At 37.2% G+C, this 18,813-nt stretch overlaps 1 protein-coding gene across 5 annotated transcripts in view; it reads left to right on the top strand.

Annotated features, from left to right (window-relative positions):
* TRAF2 (TNF receptor associated factor 2) overlaps positions 1 to 18,813 on the top strand; it is a 68,383-nt gene that overhangs the window by 21,087 nt on the left and 28,483 nt on the right. For 4 of the 5 annotated variants that reach the window (XR_011172371.1, XM_069107531.1, XM_069107534.1 and 1 more), the window contains 3 exons: positions 10,265 to 10,485; positions 11,150 to 11,228; positions 11,646 to 11,744. Coding sequence is in view for 4 of the 5 variants with exons in the window: in XM_069107531.1 (XP_068963632.1) it covers positions 10,298 to 10,485; positions 11,150 to 11,228; positions 11,646 to 11,744 (366 nt within the window). In the remaining variant the exon portion in view is untranslated. Of the gene's footprint in view, positions 1 to 9,703; positions 9,846 to 10,264; positions 10,486 to 11,149; positions 11,229 to 11,645; positions 11,745 to 18,813 lie in introns of those variants that run through there. The other variant, XM_069107532.1, reaches the window with a different exon arrangement.

The raw sequence follows: 18,813 nt of genomic DNA, 5'->3' as shown, positions 1-18,813 counted from the left end.
TTATTGCACCAAATCCAGACTCAGCTCACAGAGGCACCTAAGTAAAGGTTAGCAACCAGGTGACTTTCCTAAATTTTACAGGACTGACATTGTCACTTCCTTCTTCAATAAGCTCCAGTGGATCCCTATCATTTCTAGGATCAAAAACAAAAGTCCTCTGCTGGTGCTGTGTAATGGTGCTCTGGATAATAAGAAAATACTTTGAAGATGTCAGGAATTATTGATAAGTATCAAATGATGGCATTATTTGTCATTTCAGATTACAAAAGTGAATTCAGTATTCTAGAGTTGAGTCTGTAGTAAGTGAAAATTTTAAAATGTTACCAACACAAATACTAACATTGCAAAATAATGCAGTTGCTGTAGGCGAGTATTTGTTCTCCACCTCCCTGTCATGTTAAGGTTTACATGTATAAACAAGAATCAGAAATTGCAAAATTGGAAATTCTCCCAGCAACAGCAGCTTGCTTGATTTGCTTTTGTTATTTTAGTCTGACTAGTTGCATTTTAAATAGGTCCCAAAGCTTCAATTCATTTTTAATTCCATAAATAATATTGCACATGAAATTTCAGTGAAGTTTTTAATTAAATTCACAGCTTATTATCTAGCAGGTGCTAAACAAGGGATTTAAAAAATGGTAGACATATGCAGCAATGGAGTACAGGTATACCTTGGAGATATTGGGGTTTCAGTTCTAGACCAATGCAGTAAAACAAATCATAAATTTTTTGCTTTCCCAGTGTGTATAAAAGTTTTGTTTATGTTATACTGTAGTCTGTTAAGTGTGCAATAGTATTGTGTCTTTAAAAAAGTACATATTTTATGAAAAATATTTTATTGCTAAAAAATGCTAATCATGATCTGAGCTTTAAACTAGTCATAATATTTTTCCTGGAGGTAGGTCTTGCCTTGATGTGAATGGCTCTGGACTGATCAGGTGGTAGTTGCTGAAGGCTGAAGTGGCTGTGGCAATTTCTTAAAATAAGACAATAATGACATTTCCTACATCAATTGACTTTTCCTTTCATGAAAAACTCTGTAGCATGTGATGCTATATTTGCATTTTATCCACAGCAGATCTCAAAATAAGGGATCAATTTTGATTGGGATAAAAAAAAATCAGTCTTCTCAAACTCTGCTGCTGCTTTATTGACTAAGTTTATGTAATACTCTTCAATATTGTTGTGTCTCAGGGAATAGGGAGACCCAAGAAGTGGAAGAAAGACTGGGAATGGCCTGTCAGTGGAGCATTCAGAACATACATTTATTGATTAAGTTTGCAGTCTTAATGGGCATGGTTTGTGGCACCCCAAAATAATTATAATATTAGCATCAAAGATCACTAATCATAGATCACCATAACAGATATCATAATAATGAGAAAGTTTGAAATATTGCAAGAATTACCAAAATGTTACTCAGAAACAGGGTGTAATAAGGACATGTTGGAAAAATGGTGCGGATAGACTTGTTCAAGGCAGGATTGCCACAGACCTTCAATTTATTTTTTATTTTTCTTTATTTATTTTTAGTTTACAACATTTAGTTTCACAAACTTTTGAGTTCTAAATTTGACCTTCAGTTTATTTTTCTAAAAGCACTTTTATCTTTGAAGTGTAATAAAACAAAGCATAATAAAATGGCATATGCCTATATTTGGCATATTTTATATATAAGTCAAACATTTATTATATCCTTACCATGTGCTAGGCACTAGAGTTACAAAGAAAAAATAGCCCCTGCCCTCGAGAAACTTTATATTCTAAATAAGATGTATGTATATAAGTAGATTATATAATCTCTATAAAGTAAGTACAGGATAATGGCCAGTAGAAACTGGTAGCACCAAGGAAGGCTTCATGTAGGAGGTAGCATGACCTAAGCTAAACTTTGGAGGAAGTTAGATATGTTGAGATGTAAAGGTGAGGAATGAATGGGAGAAGGAATGTCATGTGTGAAGCATAACAAGTACATCACTTTAGTTGGATTGTGTAGTATATGTGAAAGGAAGTAATACATCATGCTTGGAAAGGTGGACTGGAGCCAGATTGTAAAGGGTTTAAATGCCGTCACAGGAGTTCATATCTTTATGCTAGCAGCAATAGGGAACCTGTAGGGCTCTTTAAGAAGGGGATTGACATGATCCAACTTTCACTTTGGCAACTGAGTGGAGTATAGATCAAATAGGGTAAAGACTGTTGAGAAAGTAACCAATTAAGAGGCCATTTTGATTGTTCAGGTAAGAGGATTTGAACTAAAGTGGTACGCACATATGTTAGTGGGGAAAAGACAGATGTGAGAGATGTGGAGGTAGAATTGACAAATTTGGTTATTGACTGGAAATCGGGGATAAGGGAGATTGAAGAGTTGAGAACAACTCTAAAGACTAGGAGGCTAGTGGTATTCTTGTCAGAATTGGGGAAGTTAGAAAGGAGGAAGGGTAGATTTGGGGAAAACATGGAATTCTGTTTTGAACTGTTGAGTTTGAGATAATATGAGACATCTAGTTGGAAATATCTAATGGGAAGTTAGTGTTATGGAATGGCAACTCAGGAGATAGACTAGAACTGGATATATAGGTTTAGGAATCATCTGCTTAGAAATGTTCCTTGTACCCATGAAAATTAATGATCACCAAGAGAGTATGTAGAGAGAGAAAAGAGGGCTCAGGACAGAATCTGGATATACCTAATTAGGGGGGCAGTACATGGAATAATGATCCAGCAAAGGAAACCGTGGGCTAGTAGGTATTTCCTTTATGTAGCTACTAAGGAAGATTCTGAAATAACTAATCTTAAGTGATTATGTAAGTATGAATGGGTTGAAAAAGCACCCATGTGGAATTCAGAATATCTGATTGATAAGTCCTAGTTTGAGCTTTAGATATTTGAGCAAACTTTTTTATAATAAAAATACTGTATCAAACTCATGGAAATGGGAATGAAGAAAACAGATTTTAAGATATAAGACATATAGACCTAAAGATATCATTAGAAATCAAAATATCTTTTTTTCTTCCATCAAATTCCTCAAAATAAAATAAATCTGTTCTTGTACCCCTATGTAGAACTGTTAGCTTACATATTCTAAGGATGGATAAAATGGACTTAAATTGAAGAAGATATGGAAGGACACCATCAGGCAACTAATAGGTACTAAGTATCAATTGTGTATCCAGCATTATGATAAAGTAGTATAGAAGAGATCCTAAAGGATCCTTTAAGGAGTTTATGATTTGGTTGGGAAAGGTATGGGAGGGACATATATGAACTAAGAAGAGAATAGAGTGTACATTAAAATTCATTGTTAAAAAAGGGAAAGCATAGTTTCTCTTGTCCAGTATTTAAAAATTAACGACTGTTTCCCCAGATAGAGTTCTTTAGATGTTATAGTGGCTACAGCCAAGATCCCTTCCAGCTTTGTGTTTTAACGAGTTTGTGAACTGTTATTGACAGATATTGCTTGTTAGGAGGGAGTACATAGTTTATATTTGCAAAAATCTTAAAAGGTCACAAGAGATTATCTAGCAAATGGTCATTTGCAGTGTTCAGATTGTAAATCATGGTAGTTTGGGAGTGAAAATACTTTTCTCAAAAATATGTGAATAGTTGTGAATTCATTTCAGGATCAGATTGTAAATTAAAACAGCTTTACTAATATTTTTGAACACTTTGGCATACCCTGTAGAGGAGAATTTATAGATTATTTTTTAGTTGCTTGAAAATTGGTTTCCATATTTCTTATATGAAGCCGACGAAATGTGATATTATTGTCTCACGGTCAACATAGCTTGTGAGGCATGTATATATGTAGCAATACCATTATGTGTGCTTTCAAGTATATATTGGGATAAAGAAAAACTTAGGGTAGATAGGAAGTTTTTCTCTGAGTTTTGATAGTGTTGCAGAAGGAACTATTAAAGTCTATTTGAAGTCTTGAGGTGTTAAAATGCCAATATTTTGTTGTCAATTTGTCCACAAGCTGAGTGGAGACATTTTTCTGCTTTCCTAAAGAGATTATGAAGGTTGGAGGCAAAACAGTGACTCAGCTGTAAAGTTCTGAAACAAAACAAAACAATTTTGCCTAAGAATAAGAGATAGGTTTAAATCTCCCCATAATTGTGTACTCAGATAGCTTGCTCTTTACTATAGTCAATTGGAGAATCTTTTTGCAAAGCAGATCTTTAGGTTTTATATCATTGCCCTTCATTTATCTACTTTTGTAAGTTGAGATTACATGTGTTTTTAACAATAATATACAAAGTGCATACAAGTGTTTTTGAGGAACAGTGAGTGTGTGTGTGTGAATATAAAACTTTTTGTTGAAAAGCTTCCCAATTACCTTCAGATTAGGTAAATGAGTTGCTTGAAATTATTGTGATTTCTTTGTAGGAAAACATTTGTGTGGTGAGAAAAGTGAAAGACTAAAATAATGGTGAACAGAATCTAGAAAAAGGGGACCTTAATACAGGATTAAGACTTTTTAAAAGCACCGTTTGGTTCATTCCTAGTAAATTCAGTAAAAATGACAAAGCAGCTTAGTAAAGTTCTGTTGGGAAACTCACCATTTGTATAGACACTAATGCCTGCCTGGTAATAGTTTTTCAGAATTAAATTTATCATTATTGAGGGTTGTTTTATTATTATTATTATAGAAGCATTACAAAAGAAAACTTGTAACTAACTACCAGAAAGCTATTGCAATAGTCCAAGCATGAGGTAATGAAGGCCTGCCCCTGAGTGGTGGCAGTGTCAGAGGAGAGAAGGGAGCATATTGGAGAGAGGTTGTAAAGGTGAAATCAGTAGGCCTTGGCAACAGTGTGGGTATGGGGAGGTGAGAGATATGAGGAGTTAAGGATGGCACCTAGGTTGCAGACATTAGGAACTGAGAGAGATGGTGTGGATCTTGACAGTAATAGGGAAGGTAAGAGTGATAGAGAGCTTAGGGAGAAAGATAATGAGTTCAGTTTTTATATGTTGAGTTTCTGAATAAGTCTACTGGATACCCAGTTTGAGATGTTTGAAAGGTAGGTAGAAGTATGAGATTGGAGGCCAGTAGAGAGTTTGGGACAGGATAGTTTTGAGAACCATTAGTACAAAGCTAGTAATTAAATCCATGGGAGCTGATGAGATCACCAAGTGTGGTAAGGAGGGAGAAGAGAAGAGGGTCCAGGATAGAACTGTAGGGGCTGCCTATAGTTGGAGGATTTGATCTGAATGTGGTCTAGCAAAGGAGACAACAATTGGATAGGTAGGAGAACCAGGGCAGAGTGGTGTCCTGAATATCTAAAGAGGAGAGTATAGTAATCCACAGTGTCAAAGGCTACAGAGAAGTCAAGGAGAATAAGAATTGAGAAAAGGCCACTGGATTTGTCAGCTAAGGGATTATCGATCTCTTTGGAGTTATTGGTGAAATAATAAAGGTCAGAGGCCAGATTGTAGGAGGTTAAGAGGGTGAGGAGAGAAAGTGGAGACTCGTCCTGTAGAAGCCTTTTCAAGGAGTTTAGCCACAAAGGGCAGATAGGATATAGGATGACAATTTGCAGGAATGGAAGGATCAAATGAGAATGTTTTGAGGATGGGAGAGACCTGGACATGTTTGTAGGCAGTACAGAAGGAGTCAGTAAACAGGGAGAGACTGAAAATACATGTTGGAGGAGATGGATGGAATGAGATCACTTAAAAAAGTAGAGGAGTTAGCCTCAGCAACCTTATCATGTGAGGCAGGAGTGAAGAAGATGATAGTGGCAGAAAGTATCTGAGTGAGATAAAACGAAGAAAAAGAAGAGGGAGCTCATAGTGAATGACCTCAATTTTTTTTTTGTAAAATATGAGGTGAAGTTCTCATCTGAGAGGGTGGGAGGGAGAGGGGGAGTCATGGGAGATAATGGGAGATTTGAGGAGGAATGAAAATGTTTAGAAGAGCTGTTGTGGAGAGTGGGGTAGTTAATTGATAAAGGAGTTATAATAGCATTGGCTAGCAGCAGTGAGGGCCCAGTTGAAGTTACATAACACAAATTTGTAGTGGACCCAGTCAGAATGGTTTCATGACTTTATTTTCATTCATCAGTATTTGTATAGGAACTAAGGCAGTGAATGGTAGGAGTTATAAGAGGCCAAGGCTCTGCGGGGCACATTTAGTAAAGTATTAAGGGGGCCAGGGATTCAAGAGAGAACAGTATAGAGTTGAATTAGTTTACCAAAGGTTCAGGTGGGAAAAAGAAGAGAGAGTGGCAACGGAGATAACCTGGGAGAGAATTGAGGGGTAAAGAATTGGAGGTCATGGTGTGGACAAAGAGTAGGGGTTTGGCAGAGGGAGAAGTGGAGAGGAATAGAATATGATTGGATAAGATTATGATTGGATTTCAGAATTCTCAAATATGGAAGTAGTATTTTTTGTGATGACAAGATCAGAGGTATGACCATCTTCATATGTGGCTGAAGTGGAATGGGGGAGTAGCTTATGGGAAGTGAGCAGGTTGAAGAACTAAATGGTTAGGATGTTTGAATGAGCTTCAGTATGTATGTTGAAGGCCCTAGTATAAGGGCAGGAGTTGAGAAGGAGAGAAAAATTGTGAGCCAGGCACTGAATTCATAGGAAGGAAGGGTTGTGACTAGGAGGTTTGTAGACAACAGCTCCCAGGATTTTAATTGGGAGTTAGAGATTAATTGTATGAAATTCAAATGGGAACCAAATCACTAATGATAAGAGAAATGCAAATCAAAACATTTCTTAAGTTTTAGCTCATGCCCAGTAAATTGGCAAAGATGGAAAAAAAAGAAAATGGTCAATGTTGGAATTGTAGTAGGAAAGGCAAGCATTCATATGCATTGTTGATGGAGCCATGAATTGGCCTGGCTATACCAAGAAAGTGCCAAATGTTCATATACTTTGACCTCAGGATACCACTGGTAAAACAAAGGATAAACAACAATATACCTCAAAGAGGTCAAAGATAGGAAGAAGGGTCTCATAAACACTAAAATATACATAGCAGCACTTTTTTTGTAAAAACAATTAAATGGAAACAAAGATGCCAGTCAGTTGGGAAATGGTCAGTCAGTTAGCAAGCTTTCATTAAATGTGCTTAGTGCCCCGGATACAAAAAAGTAAAAAACAGTCCTGGCTCTCAAGGGGGAGACAACATTAAATAACTAGGTACATCCAAAATAGTGATCTCAGAGGGGGAGACACAGGCACTGAGGAGGGTGATAGGGCAAGACCTCCTCCAGAAGGTGGGATTTAAGTTGAATCCTTATAAGAGCCAAGGAAACTAAGGGGCAGAAGTGAGGGGTCTGAACTTTGTAGACATGGAGAGGGCCATCTGCTAGTGGAAGGCACAGAAATGAGAGATGGAATGTTTTGTGTGAGGAACAGCCAGCAAGCTACTATAGCTGGATAATGGAGTATGTGGAAGAGAATAATAAGAATATTTAAAAGATAGGGACCACATTTTATTGAGCTTTCAGTGGAGTTGAAGATAACAGTCACTAGAGTTTATTGAGTAGGGAAATGACATGGTTAGACTTAAATGCCAGAATTGTTATGTAAATGTAATGGAATGTTACTATGCCATGAAAATGATGACTATGAAGAATTCAGAGAAGCAAGTTATATGAACTTTTGCAAAGTGAATCAAGCAGGACCAAGAAAACAATATATAATCACTAGCACACAGCAAATGAGAACAAAAGTCATTGAAACTTAATGCTTTGACATTTTAATAACAAAACTTGTCCTCTAAGAAATGAACAAATACACCTCCCCTTTTTGCAGACATGAAGGAATATGTGTGAAATATTGAATATCAGATTTATTTGATTATTGTTAATTTTGTTGAGTTGCTTTTTGTTATAGCAGCTGCTGCTTTGGACAGGGAAATAAATATTTTGGTATATTTTCAGAAATTAAGGTTATATCAAAAACAATACATCAGTTCAAAACTTTAAAAATCATAACAGAGGCCTTGAGAGTATACCTATGTCAGAGGATAAGAGTAGCAGAGTTCCCAAAGATTCATCACTGGGTTGACTTGAGGTTGATGAATTTTTTAGTCACATGAAGAATTTGGGTTATAAAACTACATTGGTGGAAGGAGGAACCCATACCAATGAAATCACAGATATTTGAAACTAAAAAAATTAGTAGATATGATTGCTGACCCACTATCTGGATCTTTGGAAAATTGAAGAATGGAAGAGAAAGACTGGTGGAGTGCAAATGTTGTTTCTGTTTTCCAAAAAAGGAAGAGAAAAGAGTTTGGAGAGAAGAGTCTTCAAAATATGGGCTAATATACTTGAATTCTATTCTTTTTTTTTTTTTTAAAGCAATTGGGGTTAAGTAACTTGCTCAAGGTTACACGGCCAGTTATTTCTGGGTGTGGTGCTGAGTGTCTGAGCCCAGGATTCGATCTCCAGGTCGTCCCAACACTGGAACCGGTGCTCTTACTCTCTGAGCCACCTGGCCGCCCCTTGAATTCTATTCTTGATGACAATTTAGAAAATGTTATTAAGGGAGTGGTTAGTGAATATCTGTAAAAGAGAGTGGTGATCACACAGAGTTGGTATATAACTTCAGCAAAAAGTCATGTTGGCCTAACCTTAATTCCTCTTTAGATGGTGTTGCTAGGTCTAATTCACTTCAGTTCATCAAATAGTTATTAAGTACCTGCTTTGTCACAGGCCCAGGGCTAGTAGCTCAAGAGACAAAGACAAAAGGATGTAGTCCTTGTTCTCAGGGACTTTACCTTCTACTGGGGAATTATAAAACATATAAAAGAACTTCACATATGTGTAAAACCTCATTTTAGCTAGCACTTTTTACCTTGTTCCTCCTCAGACTTTACACAAACTTTGTACAAAGGATAGATAAAACATGAATAGATTTTAAATTTTGTCTCCTCTGCTAAAAGACAATTTGACGGTTGAAACAAAATGTCTTTATGACCTATCTCTAGATAGTCAGGATTTATTATATTACCTTGCCTGTTTTTTTAAAAAGGAAACAAGTCTTTCCATCCCGGAAGGAACCCTATCATTTCCTTTATTCTTATTTTTTAACAAATACCAAGTAAAATTAGTATTTCCAATATACATTGTAGAATAAAAGATTATTGTACGTGAAACTGTGAATTTATTATGTAGTGCTTTTCTTTTTTAAGTATATAATAAATTCATCATGAAACTTTGAAAATTGTCCTGCTTGCCTGAGATTCCTTTTGGTCTTCCTTCTGTCCTCTTCCTTGTATTTAAAAAAGAAAAAGAAAAGATTCCTCAATGATACTTTCTTTCCTCCCTTTCCCTCTCTTCTTTCCTCTGCTTTCCTCATCTCCCTTCAAACTCATCACCTACCCCATTGTGGGGAATCCCCCCCAAAGACTTTATAATAAATATGCATAGGCAGGTGAAACACATATCCATATTACCTTTTTCAAAAAATGGACATCTTGAGTCTATTATCTCTCTGTCAAGAGGTGGGGTAGCATCATGTTTTGCCACTAGTCCTCTAGAATCAGTTGGTTTAGTACATTGATCAAGGTTATCAAGTTTTTCAAAGTTGTTTCTATGATACTGTTATTGTATAACTTGTTCTACAGGTTCTGCTTATTTCATTCTGAGCTAATAAACATTTTCACTGATTGGATTATTCTGTGTGAACTTTGAGGTGTGTAGCAGAAAACATGTACTATATATAAATTATTTGATGCTATGTAGGTAGGGTATATGAGGGCAATCTTAGCCTATCTATTTTGGGAGTTCTATTCTTAGTTGCCCTCCATCAGGTATGGGGCAGCTTTAACTTGTCCAGGAATCCAGCTTTGAAACTTGAGTTGTGAGAGAATCAAGTGAGTTTTTCTTTCCTGTAAGCTTTGGACACTACTAAATGAAAACACTCTGAATTGAGTGGTTGGAAGTTAAGGCTTCTTTTGTAGGAAAGGGGAGCCTTACCTAGCATGCTTAATTATGTTGGACTGGGACTCCTAGGTACTAACCCTGTTTCTTTCCCTCACTAATTATAGAATGTTGGAGATATCACTTAACTTCCTTGAAATTCCTGATCTCTAAGGAAGTTAAACTTAATGATCTCTAGAGTCCCTATTATCTCTAAAATTCTATGATTAGGGATTCATAGTCATAAACCCCTAACTCTTAAATTTTGGGTGAACACAGTGTTCTTTTCTGCTCTGGGGGGGCTTTTTCGCTTGAGAGGTAATAGTGAGATAAAAATCTCAGCTAAACTATAACCCATGGTTTTCTCTTACAGGGTCTGGAAGTTCATTTGGGGGTTGTGGCTCACATGGCAACAGCAAATTCTACTCCTCCAGGCTCTTTAGATTTGCTTCAGCCTGGATTTTCAAAGGATATCCTAGGAACAAAACTAGAAGATAAATATCTCTGCTCTGCTTGCAAGAACATTTTGAGAAGACCATTTCAAGCTCAGTGTGGACATCGTTACTGCTCTTATTGTCTGACCAGCATCATAAGGTACTTCATGATTTTTGAAACTTTAAGACCCAGCATAGTAGGAATATTGTGTTCTTTGCTTGTGCAAAAATTATCAGTCAGCCAACATATAAGTAACTATCATATGCCCAGTACTGTGCTAAGTACCAGGGGTTCAAAGAAAGGCAAAAGGCAGTCAGTCCCTGTTCTCAAGAAGTTCAGAGTCTAATGGGGGAGACAAAGTGCAAATAGTTATGTACAACAAACTGTTATGTCTGATAAATTGAGAATTATCAACTGGAGGGAAGACACTAGCATGAAGGCATATTAGGAAAGGCTTCCTGTGGAAGGTGGGGTTGGATTTTATCCAAGAAAAGAAAAAAGCCAGGAGGTCAAGATGAGGAAAGAACATTCCATGCATGGGGGATAGCCAGGAGTCAGGAAATGGAATCTTGTGTGAGGAACAACAAGGAGAACAGGGTCAAGTTACACATACTCTTTTGTCATTGTTGTAGGGATTTAGGATCTGGGTGCTGAGTTAGACAACAGATATAGAATACTAGGGGTTCCATTAAATCTACATAAAGATGATGGGATTTTTTTCTGAATAAACAATAAATCATGATTTTGGCAGCACTTATTTGTTGGATAGTGTACCTCGTCAGAGAATATTTGTAAGGGCATGTTTCTTTTCTATTTTCATAAGCACTGGGCCTCAGAATTGCGCTGCCTGCATTCAGGAGGGAATATATGAAGAAGGCATTTCTATTTTAGAAAGTAGTTCGGTAAGTAAGAGTTTTCTAAATTGAAAATACTGTAATTGTTAAATTGAATTTTGCTTTGGTTTCAGAGGTCATGGGATAAAATTTTAAGAAGGCTATAAAATTGTTTCTTAACATATTTAAATTTTACTACAAGACTGCTCTGTCAAGAGACTTGACTTAGCTGAGGTTACAGAGACAAAAGCTGACAAGTCTTATGTTCAAGTATGATGTGGGTTTTTTAGTGTTCTTTCTGTGCAGGTCATTTTTTGAATATGTTTAGAAAACCCTTCTAACTTGAACATTCATCTCTAACATCTTGAACATGTCATTAGTTTGGTTCATATATAACTGACAGGTGATTCTTTGATATTTGTAAAGGAGCCATGTAATAAAGAGGAAATTGTAACCTCAGAGGAACTTCTCTTTGTTTTTTCTAAGGCTTTTCCAGATAATGCTGCTCGAAGAGAGGTAGAAAGTCTACCAGCTATCTGTGTAAATGATGGTTGCACATGGAAAGGCACTATAAAAGAATATGAGGTAAAGCCTGAAGTTTTTTGTTTGCTTTTATGTAAGTCTTTTCTTATGCATGTCTCAATGGATACATGACTGAACTGCAAAAGAATTTATTAAGTGTTTACTATTGTGAAGCACTCTACTACTCCTACTACTATTACTAGGATTTATTTAATGTTTACTAATGCCAGGCACTAAGTATTACAAATGTTATCTTGTTTGATCTTAAAAACCGTTCTGTGAGGTAGGTGCTATTATACCCTCTTTTTTACAGGGGAAGTAAGGTTAAGCACTATCCACAGAGCCACCTAGCTACCTTCAGTGCTTGATAAGTATGGAAATTCATATATAAAATTCAAGTTGGTTCTTGACCTCAGGTTTACATTTGAGTGATGTGAGATGAAGAGGAAGAGCGAATTTTTTCAGTGAAATGTGAGACAAAGTTCTTAACTGAGAAGGTAAAAAGGAAAGGGCGCCACTGGAGGTTTGAAGAGGAATGAAAAGGTTTGGAAAAACTGCTATAAGGTGTGAGGTGACTCAGCAGGCAGAAAGGGATTGCCTTACCACAGTGAGAGTCCAATTGAGATTATGTAACATAAATTTGTAGTGGTCCAGATAAACATAGCTTCATGATTTCTCCAGCTTTGTTCAGCAATATGTGAGTAGGAGTAAAAAGAGTGGATGGTGAGAGTAAGGCTGAACCTGGGCAGAGCAAGATTGGCAGTAGGATAACAAGGCAAGGGACTCAAGACAAGAAGAAAATTTAGAGTTGAACTGGTTCACCAAGGAAAAGGTTGAGATAGGGGAAGGAAGGAGACTATTGCTATCACAGGGATGTTGACCTGGGAAACAACCAAAGAGTTGAGCTATTGGAGATCACAGTGAAAATGAACAGGGTTTGGGGTTTCACAGCAGAAGGAGAGGTAGAATTAACTATAGAGTGTGACCAGATAAAGGAATTTCAGAGTACATAAAGGAGGAGAAATTACTGAGTGATGGCAGTAGAGGGAGAGGCTAGAGGTGGCAGTGGGGAACAAGTATTCCAACCACTTTACCTTGACCCATGAGTCAGGGTATGACTGTGTCACACAGGGGAATGAATAAAAGTGCATCCAGTAGGTAGAGTAGAAAGGGTAGCCAGTGAGGCTGCATCATCAAGATGGAGTCATATCTCAGTGAGAGTCAGAAGATAGGTTGAGGAAGAAAATTTAAGATAAAAGCAGGTTTGCTACCGATGAAGCCAAAGAGCACAGTCGAGGGGGTGGGTAGCTTTAGAGTGATATATTGGGGTGGTTGGGTTGAGGAGGATAAGAATAAGGGAGTGGGCTGTTGGTGACAAGAAAAGCGTTTGAACAATGGCAGGGAAAAAACCTTCAGCATCACTGGGGTGATGGGGTGGGTGCAACCAGATGATGGTTTGTTTATCACTGAAGAATGAATTTATTAACATGCCTAGGTGTTAGTTCAGGTGAAGGGACCAGTGAAGGGAGCTAGTGGAATGGCATTAGGGACAACAGGGATAAGAATTGAACTGGCTATTTGATTGCATTGATGTAGGTAATTCCTGGGTGAGCAGACTCCCTCTGCCAATCAGGTTGGCACCTTCTGTGTAGCATATAGGCTTGAAGAGTTGCATAGAGCACGGAGAGGTCAAGTAACTCTCCTAGGGTCACACAGTCAATGTAAATCAGACAGAAGACTTTAACCCAGGTCTTCCTGTCTTTAAAGCCAGCTGTATCCATTATACCACACTGCCTCTCATATAAATAATTACCTCATAAATATAACAAAAATAAATAGTAAAAAGTTAAATACAAGGTAATTAGGGAGGAGGTGAACTCTAGCACGTGGGATCAGGAAAGGCTTCTTTTGAAAGGGCATGCTGGATCTGTGTCTTGAAGAAAGAGAGCGATTCTGTGTAGAATTAGGAAGGAGGTACATTCCAGGCATGTGGGGTAGCCAGTGAAAGAGTACAGAGATGGGAGATATAGTACCATATATAAGAAGTAGAGAGAAGGCCAATTTGGTTAAATCAAAGAGTGCAGGGATAGGAAATAATATCAGTGATGCTGGAAAAATAGAACTTGGAACCACTGGAGCTTATTGAGTAAGGGAGCAATATGATCAGATCTCTGCTCTCACTTTGGTAGCTATGTGGAGGATAGACTGGAGTGGGGAGAAATTTGAGGCCAAGAGAACAATTAGGCTATTAAAATTGTCTGGTCAAGAGGCAATGAAGGCCTGAACTAAGGTGATAGCTGCATTTAATAGAGAAAAAGGATTAAATACAAGAGATGGGAAAGTTAAAAAAAAAAAAAAGGAAAATTTGATGCACATGTTGGGGGGAAGTGAGGTTAAATCCAAGATTATAAGCCTGGGAAACTAAAAGAATGATGGTACATTGGACGGAAATTGGGAAGATGGAAAAGGGGGTGAGTTTGGAGAGAAAGATGAGTTCTGTTTTAGATGTTGTTGAGTTTGTTATTAACAAGGACATTTAGTTTGAAATGTCCATTAGGTAGTTAATGATGTGGTATTGAAGCTTAAGGACAAGAATAAGGCTGGATGTACAGATCTGTGAGTCATCTGAATAGAGATGATAATTACATCTCTGGGAACTGATGAGATCACTAAAGAGAAGGGCGAGAATACAGAGAAGAAAAAAGAGCCAACAAAGGAGCCTTAGGAAAAACCTGCAGTTAGGAGATGGATGGTGAGCCAGCATAGGAGGAAGGAGAACTAAGAGAACATAGAGTCACAAAAGCCTGTAGAGGGAGAGTGTCCAGGAGGAGAGATGTGATCAACAAGAGTCAATTATAGCAGAGGGATCAAGAAAGATGAGGACTGAGGAAAAACCATCAGCTTTGACAATTTAGATCATGGGTCACTTTGAAGAGAGACATTTCATTTCAGTGATGAGGTTGACAGCCAGATACAAAGGGTTTGAGGAATGAATGAGAAGAAATGAAATGGAGGCAATAAGGAGAGATAGCTTTCTTTAGGAGTTGGGCTGAGAAATAAAGGAGAGATTTAGGATGTTAGCTTAAAGCAGAGTGGTAGGGTCTAGTGAGGAAGCAGGGTGGCTCAGTGAATGGATCAGTGGATCTGGAGTCAGGAAGACCCAAGTGCACATTTGGGCTCAGACACTTAACTAGCTGTGTGACCCTGGGCATGTCACTTAACCTGTTTGCCTTAATTTCCTCAGCTATAAAATGGAGCTATGAATAGGATTGTTGTGAGATCAAATGAGATAATATTTATGAAGCACTTTGCACAGTGAACATAGTAAGTGCTTATTAAATACTTATTCCCTTTCCTTCTCTTTTTAATGATGGGGGCAGACTTAGACATTTTTGAAAGCAGGAAAGAAGGAATCAGGAAATGGGAAAAGGTTGAAATTTAGAGAAAAGAGGGATGATGGAGGGGGCAGCCTGCTGAGGAAGAGAGGAGGAGATTCGATGAAGGGCACATGTCTCATTATCAGAGACTAAGGGAGAGGGGAAATAATATTAAGAGGTTTTGAGATGAAGAGAAGGGGTTAAGAAGAGAGCCAAATGGTCTTATTTTTTCTTAGATAGCAAGGTCCTCAGCTGGTTGCTGGAGATAGACGTGTTCAGGAGAGATGCAAAGTATGGAAAGCTTGAGGAGAAATGAGAAAGTTTGGATGAGTTTCTTTGGGGAATGAGAGAGGTAATCAGGGAGAAATAAGAGGTTTGTTTTGCTGCAGGGCCTAGTTGAAGTTGGTTAATATTAATTTATAGTGTACATAGTCAACATGCAAGTTATTGACAACTCCAGGTAAAATATTGACAATCTCTTGAGCCTGTAAGTCTAAAAAAATATTAACCTACTCAGAGCATTCAAATTGTTGGGAATGTATACAGTAACTTTTCTTATCCTGAGAATTTGTTAGCTGTTTTTGTAATATTACTGTAGCTTTGTTTGCTTGATGTGGTGTATCACTTCAGTTATATAGCAGCAGTTTCAAACAAGGGCTTTCTTTGTCTTTTTAAAACACATGAAATTGAGAGTATAATTAAAATATGCGTATTCATTCATTCCTTAAAGGAGACATAGTTTTGTACTAAGAATGACTAGCTTTTCTTATGTAGACCTTCAACATTTATAATTAATTGAAGCAAGCAAACATTTCTTATGTGCCAGACCCTGTGCATGTTAGGGAAAGTAGAGGGATACAAAAGGCAAACATGAAACAATACCTGTTCTGAAAGACAACTTACATTCTATCAAATGTCCTTTAAGTGTTTGACCCTGTAAGGGACCAGAGAGAGAGGAGAGTCAGTGTCAGCTGGCATATCAGGCCTGTCTTACAGGCTATCCACTGGCAAAGTACCAAAATGGAGTAGTATCAGGATTCATTTGATTGTGGCTAGAGAGAGAGAGAGAGTGTGTGTTTGTGTGTGTGTGTGGTTCATATTGAAAAGTTAAGGCCTATCATTATTTAAATCCTGCTGTGTTCTGGTAATTTTTAAAAAATTGGCAAAGAATTTTCATTGCAGTGGGTAAAAAAAGGTTGGAACTGGTATTTACTTGAGCTTTTCAATAATTATTGGTTTGAATCCTTTTTGTTTCCTTAGATCTTAGAGGTTAATCACTATCAGTCCTACTTAGAGTTTCAATATTCCAAGAAAAACTTTAATCTGAAGTCAAATCTGGTGGTTTGGAGGCATAATTTACATTCTCCTTTGAGTTGGGTATGAAATTTTGAAAGCTTAGACAATCATAACTTGCTTTTCAGAAATAAAATGTATTCCCAGTTTGGGCTACAACACTGATTTTCACATTTTTCTATTGCAGTTCTGACAAATATTTTTGTAATGATTATAACGTGATACATTTGTATACAAAGTGATTTCACGTACATTAATCCAAACTTCCCAAGAACTCTGTGAGTCAGGCAAGGTAGGCTTCAATATTGCCATTTAATATGAGGAGATTGATTCTCAGGCCTGGGGAATCACCTAAGGTCACATGACTAGTAAATGGAGGAACCTTCCAGTTAAAAGTCTTCTGAATTCTAATTCATTTCTACCTCTCTTTTACTGATCTTTGATTCTTAGTGTAAGTAAAAAACTTCACCTACTTTGGAAGAGGAATGATTGATTTGGGGGGGGAGGATAAAACAAGGAGCACAGAGCAAGTGGGTGAAGACCTAAAAGTCCCTGAGCACCTGCCACATTTGAGGCAATATGTCTGACCGACCCTGGCTAAGCCCATTTTTTGCTCTCTGGAAGTGGTGATCTCTTGTCCTCTTTTTGCTTCTCCTCAGAGAACTTATTGCCATGCCTAGTGTCTCCTTGAAAAATAAGTCTTATTTCAATGGAGAAGAATTCATAAATCATTTAATGGTTACATTGTGCATTTATAAATAATTTTAAGGTCTTGGGGAAGCATGCTAAAAATAACTACCAATTGATGGCAGTCAGCTCCTTTTTTGCTGTGCCTCAATTAATATCTGAAATCTTTAAATTTATTTTACTGTATGGTATTATCAGTTTAAAAGTGCTTGTACTCAAGATTAAAGATGCTACCCCATGTATTTATTAAAAAGGTCCACAATTAAATGAAGAGGTATGTGATCCTTAGAGGAAGAAGTGCTGATAATTGGGAGCCAGTGAATGAAATAAAAGAATAGTCGATCTTAGATTAATAATAAGTAAACATTTATATAGCTCTTTAGGATTTTCAAAGGGTATTATGTAGTATCTCATTAGGGTCTCACCTCACAACAGTTCTTTGAGGTTAACTATTGCAGGTATTATTATTATTCCCATTTTACAGATATGGAAATTGAGATTCAGAAAAATTAAGTGATTTGCCCATAATTGTATCAGAGGATAGAAGGAAAAGGTTGTTAGGATCACTTGTCTCATTGTTTGCTTAAATACAAATACATTTAAATTGGAAGTGAGGTAGGGTACAATCTGACCTATCATGAAATGGAATTTAACCTAGCTTGGGTATCTGAAATATCCTAACCCTCTTTCTACCCAGTTTGGTATAGCTCTCTGACCAGGAAGCCTGTGAGTTGTGTGTGGTGCTGCCATTTGCATGCGAGCAAATAAATGGAGACTGTGTGAGGAGGGACTAGTTACCGTGTTTTACAGTTTCTCTTATACAGCTTTTTTCAGCCTGTACTCTAGGCTATATATGAAAATCCTGAATACAAGTGTATTTAGTGGTTGGGCAGCTTTGTAGAAACTGTCTCCATAGATTCACTCCACAGACCGCAGCCAAAAAATGTGGGCTGTGGGCTGTGGGCTGTAATTGTAACTCCTGCCAGGCATGCAGTGTGGAAAGTCCCTAGTTGTGCCATTTGAGAACAGCCTCGGAAAGTACCTAAGAGGAGTCATTGTTTGTTCATTTGAAAAGGGCAGAGTGTTTCTGTAGGGACTCCTCTTCTGGTTAGCCTTTGATTTGAATGATAAAGTCTTATCACTGGCTTTTAAAATTAGCAAATGTTACTGGGCCAGAAAAGAGATGAAATACCCATAGATAAAGTTTAAACAAAACTACCTTCTGGCACCAACATTTCCTTTTACTTCTTAAAACTAGAAAAATTTATTTTCTCTTTAGTCTGTTGAGAATACATCTGTTTCTTCTACTCTAATTCCCAGTTGTCTGAATTGTTTGGTAAACTGTAGAAAAGTATAAAGTACTTGAATTAAAGTCAGAAAAATCCCATTTGGCTTTTAAGTGTCAGGTTTTTTCTTTTCTCTGAAACCTTTACCAAAATACTTAAAAGATGATAAAAGTTTGTTTTTTAATCATTGGTAGAATAAAGCACAGTTTTAAAAATCCATATACAAAATGGAGAAATTAATAGTATTTGAAATAACAAATCGAGTCAAATTGGTTTTGTTTGAAACTTGGAAGTATGATGCTAACATTTACTTAAAACTCAGATTAAGTTGACTGTAATTGAATGAAATATTGGTGACTCAGATAAGGTAATCTTACCAACTGGGTAAGGTTGATGAGAAAAAAATAGGAACTTCCTTTTAGTTATAAAGTTGTAGTCACAGGGTTTCTTGGCAGGTGGAAGGACAGGGCAGTGGTATCTACAGCAGTG

The sequence above is a fragment of the Petaurus breviceps genome, unplaced genomic scaffold (assembly GCF_028583685.1).
Source record: "Petaurus breviceps papuanus isolate PSGF00001 unplaced genomic scaffold, PetGlider_PUasm1.0 90137, whole genome shotgun sequence".
NCBI classification, from domain to species: domain Eukaryota; kingdom Metazoa; phylum Chordata; class Mammalia; order Diprotodontia; family Petauridae; genus Petaurus; species Petaurus breviceps.
The sequence above is the reverse complement of the archived record's forward strand: the minus strand, read 5'-3'. Positions and strand labels throughout refer to the sequence as shown.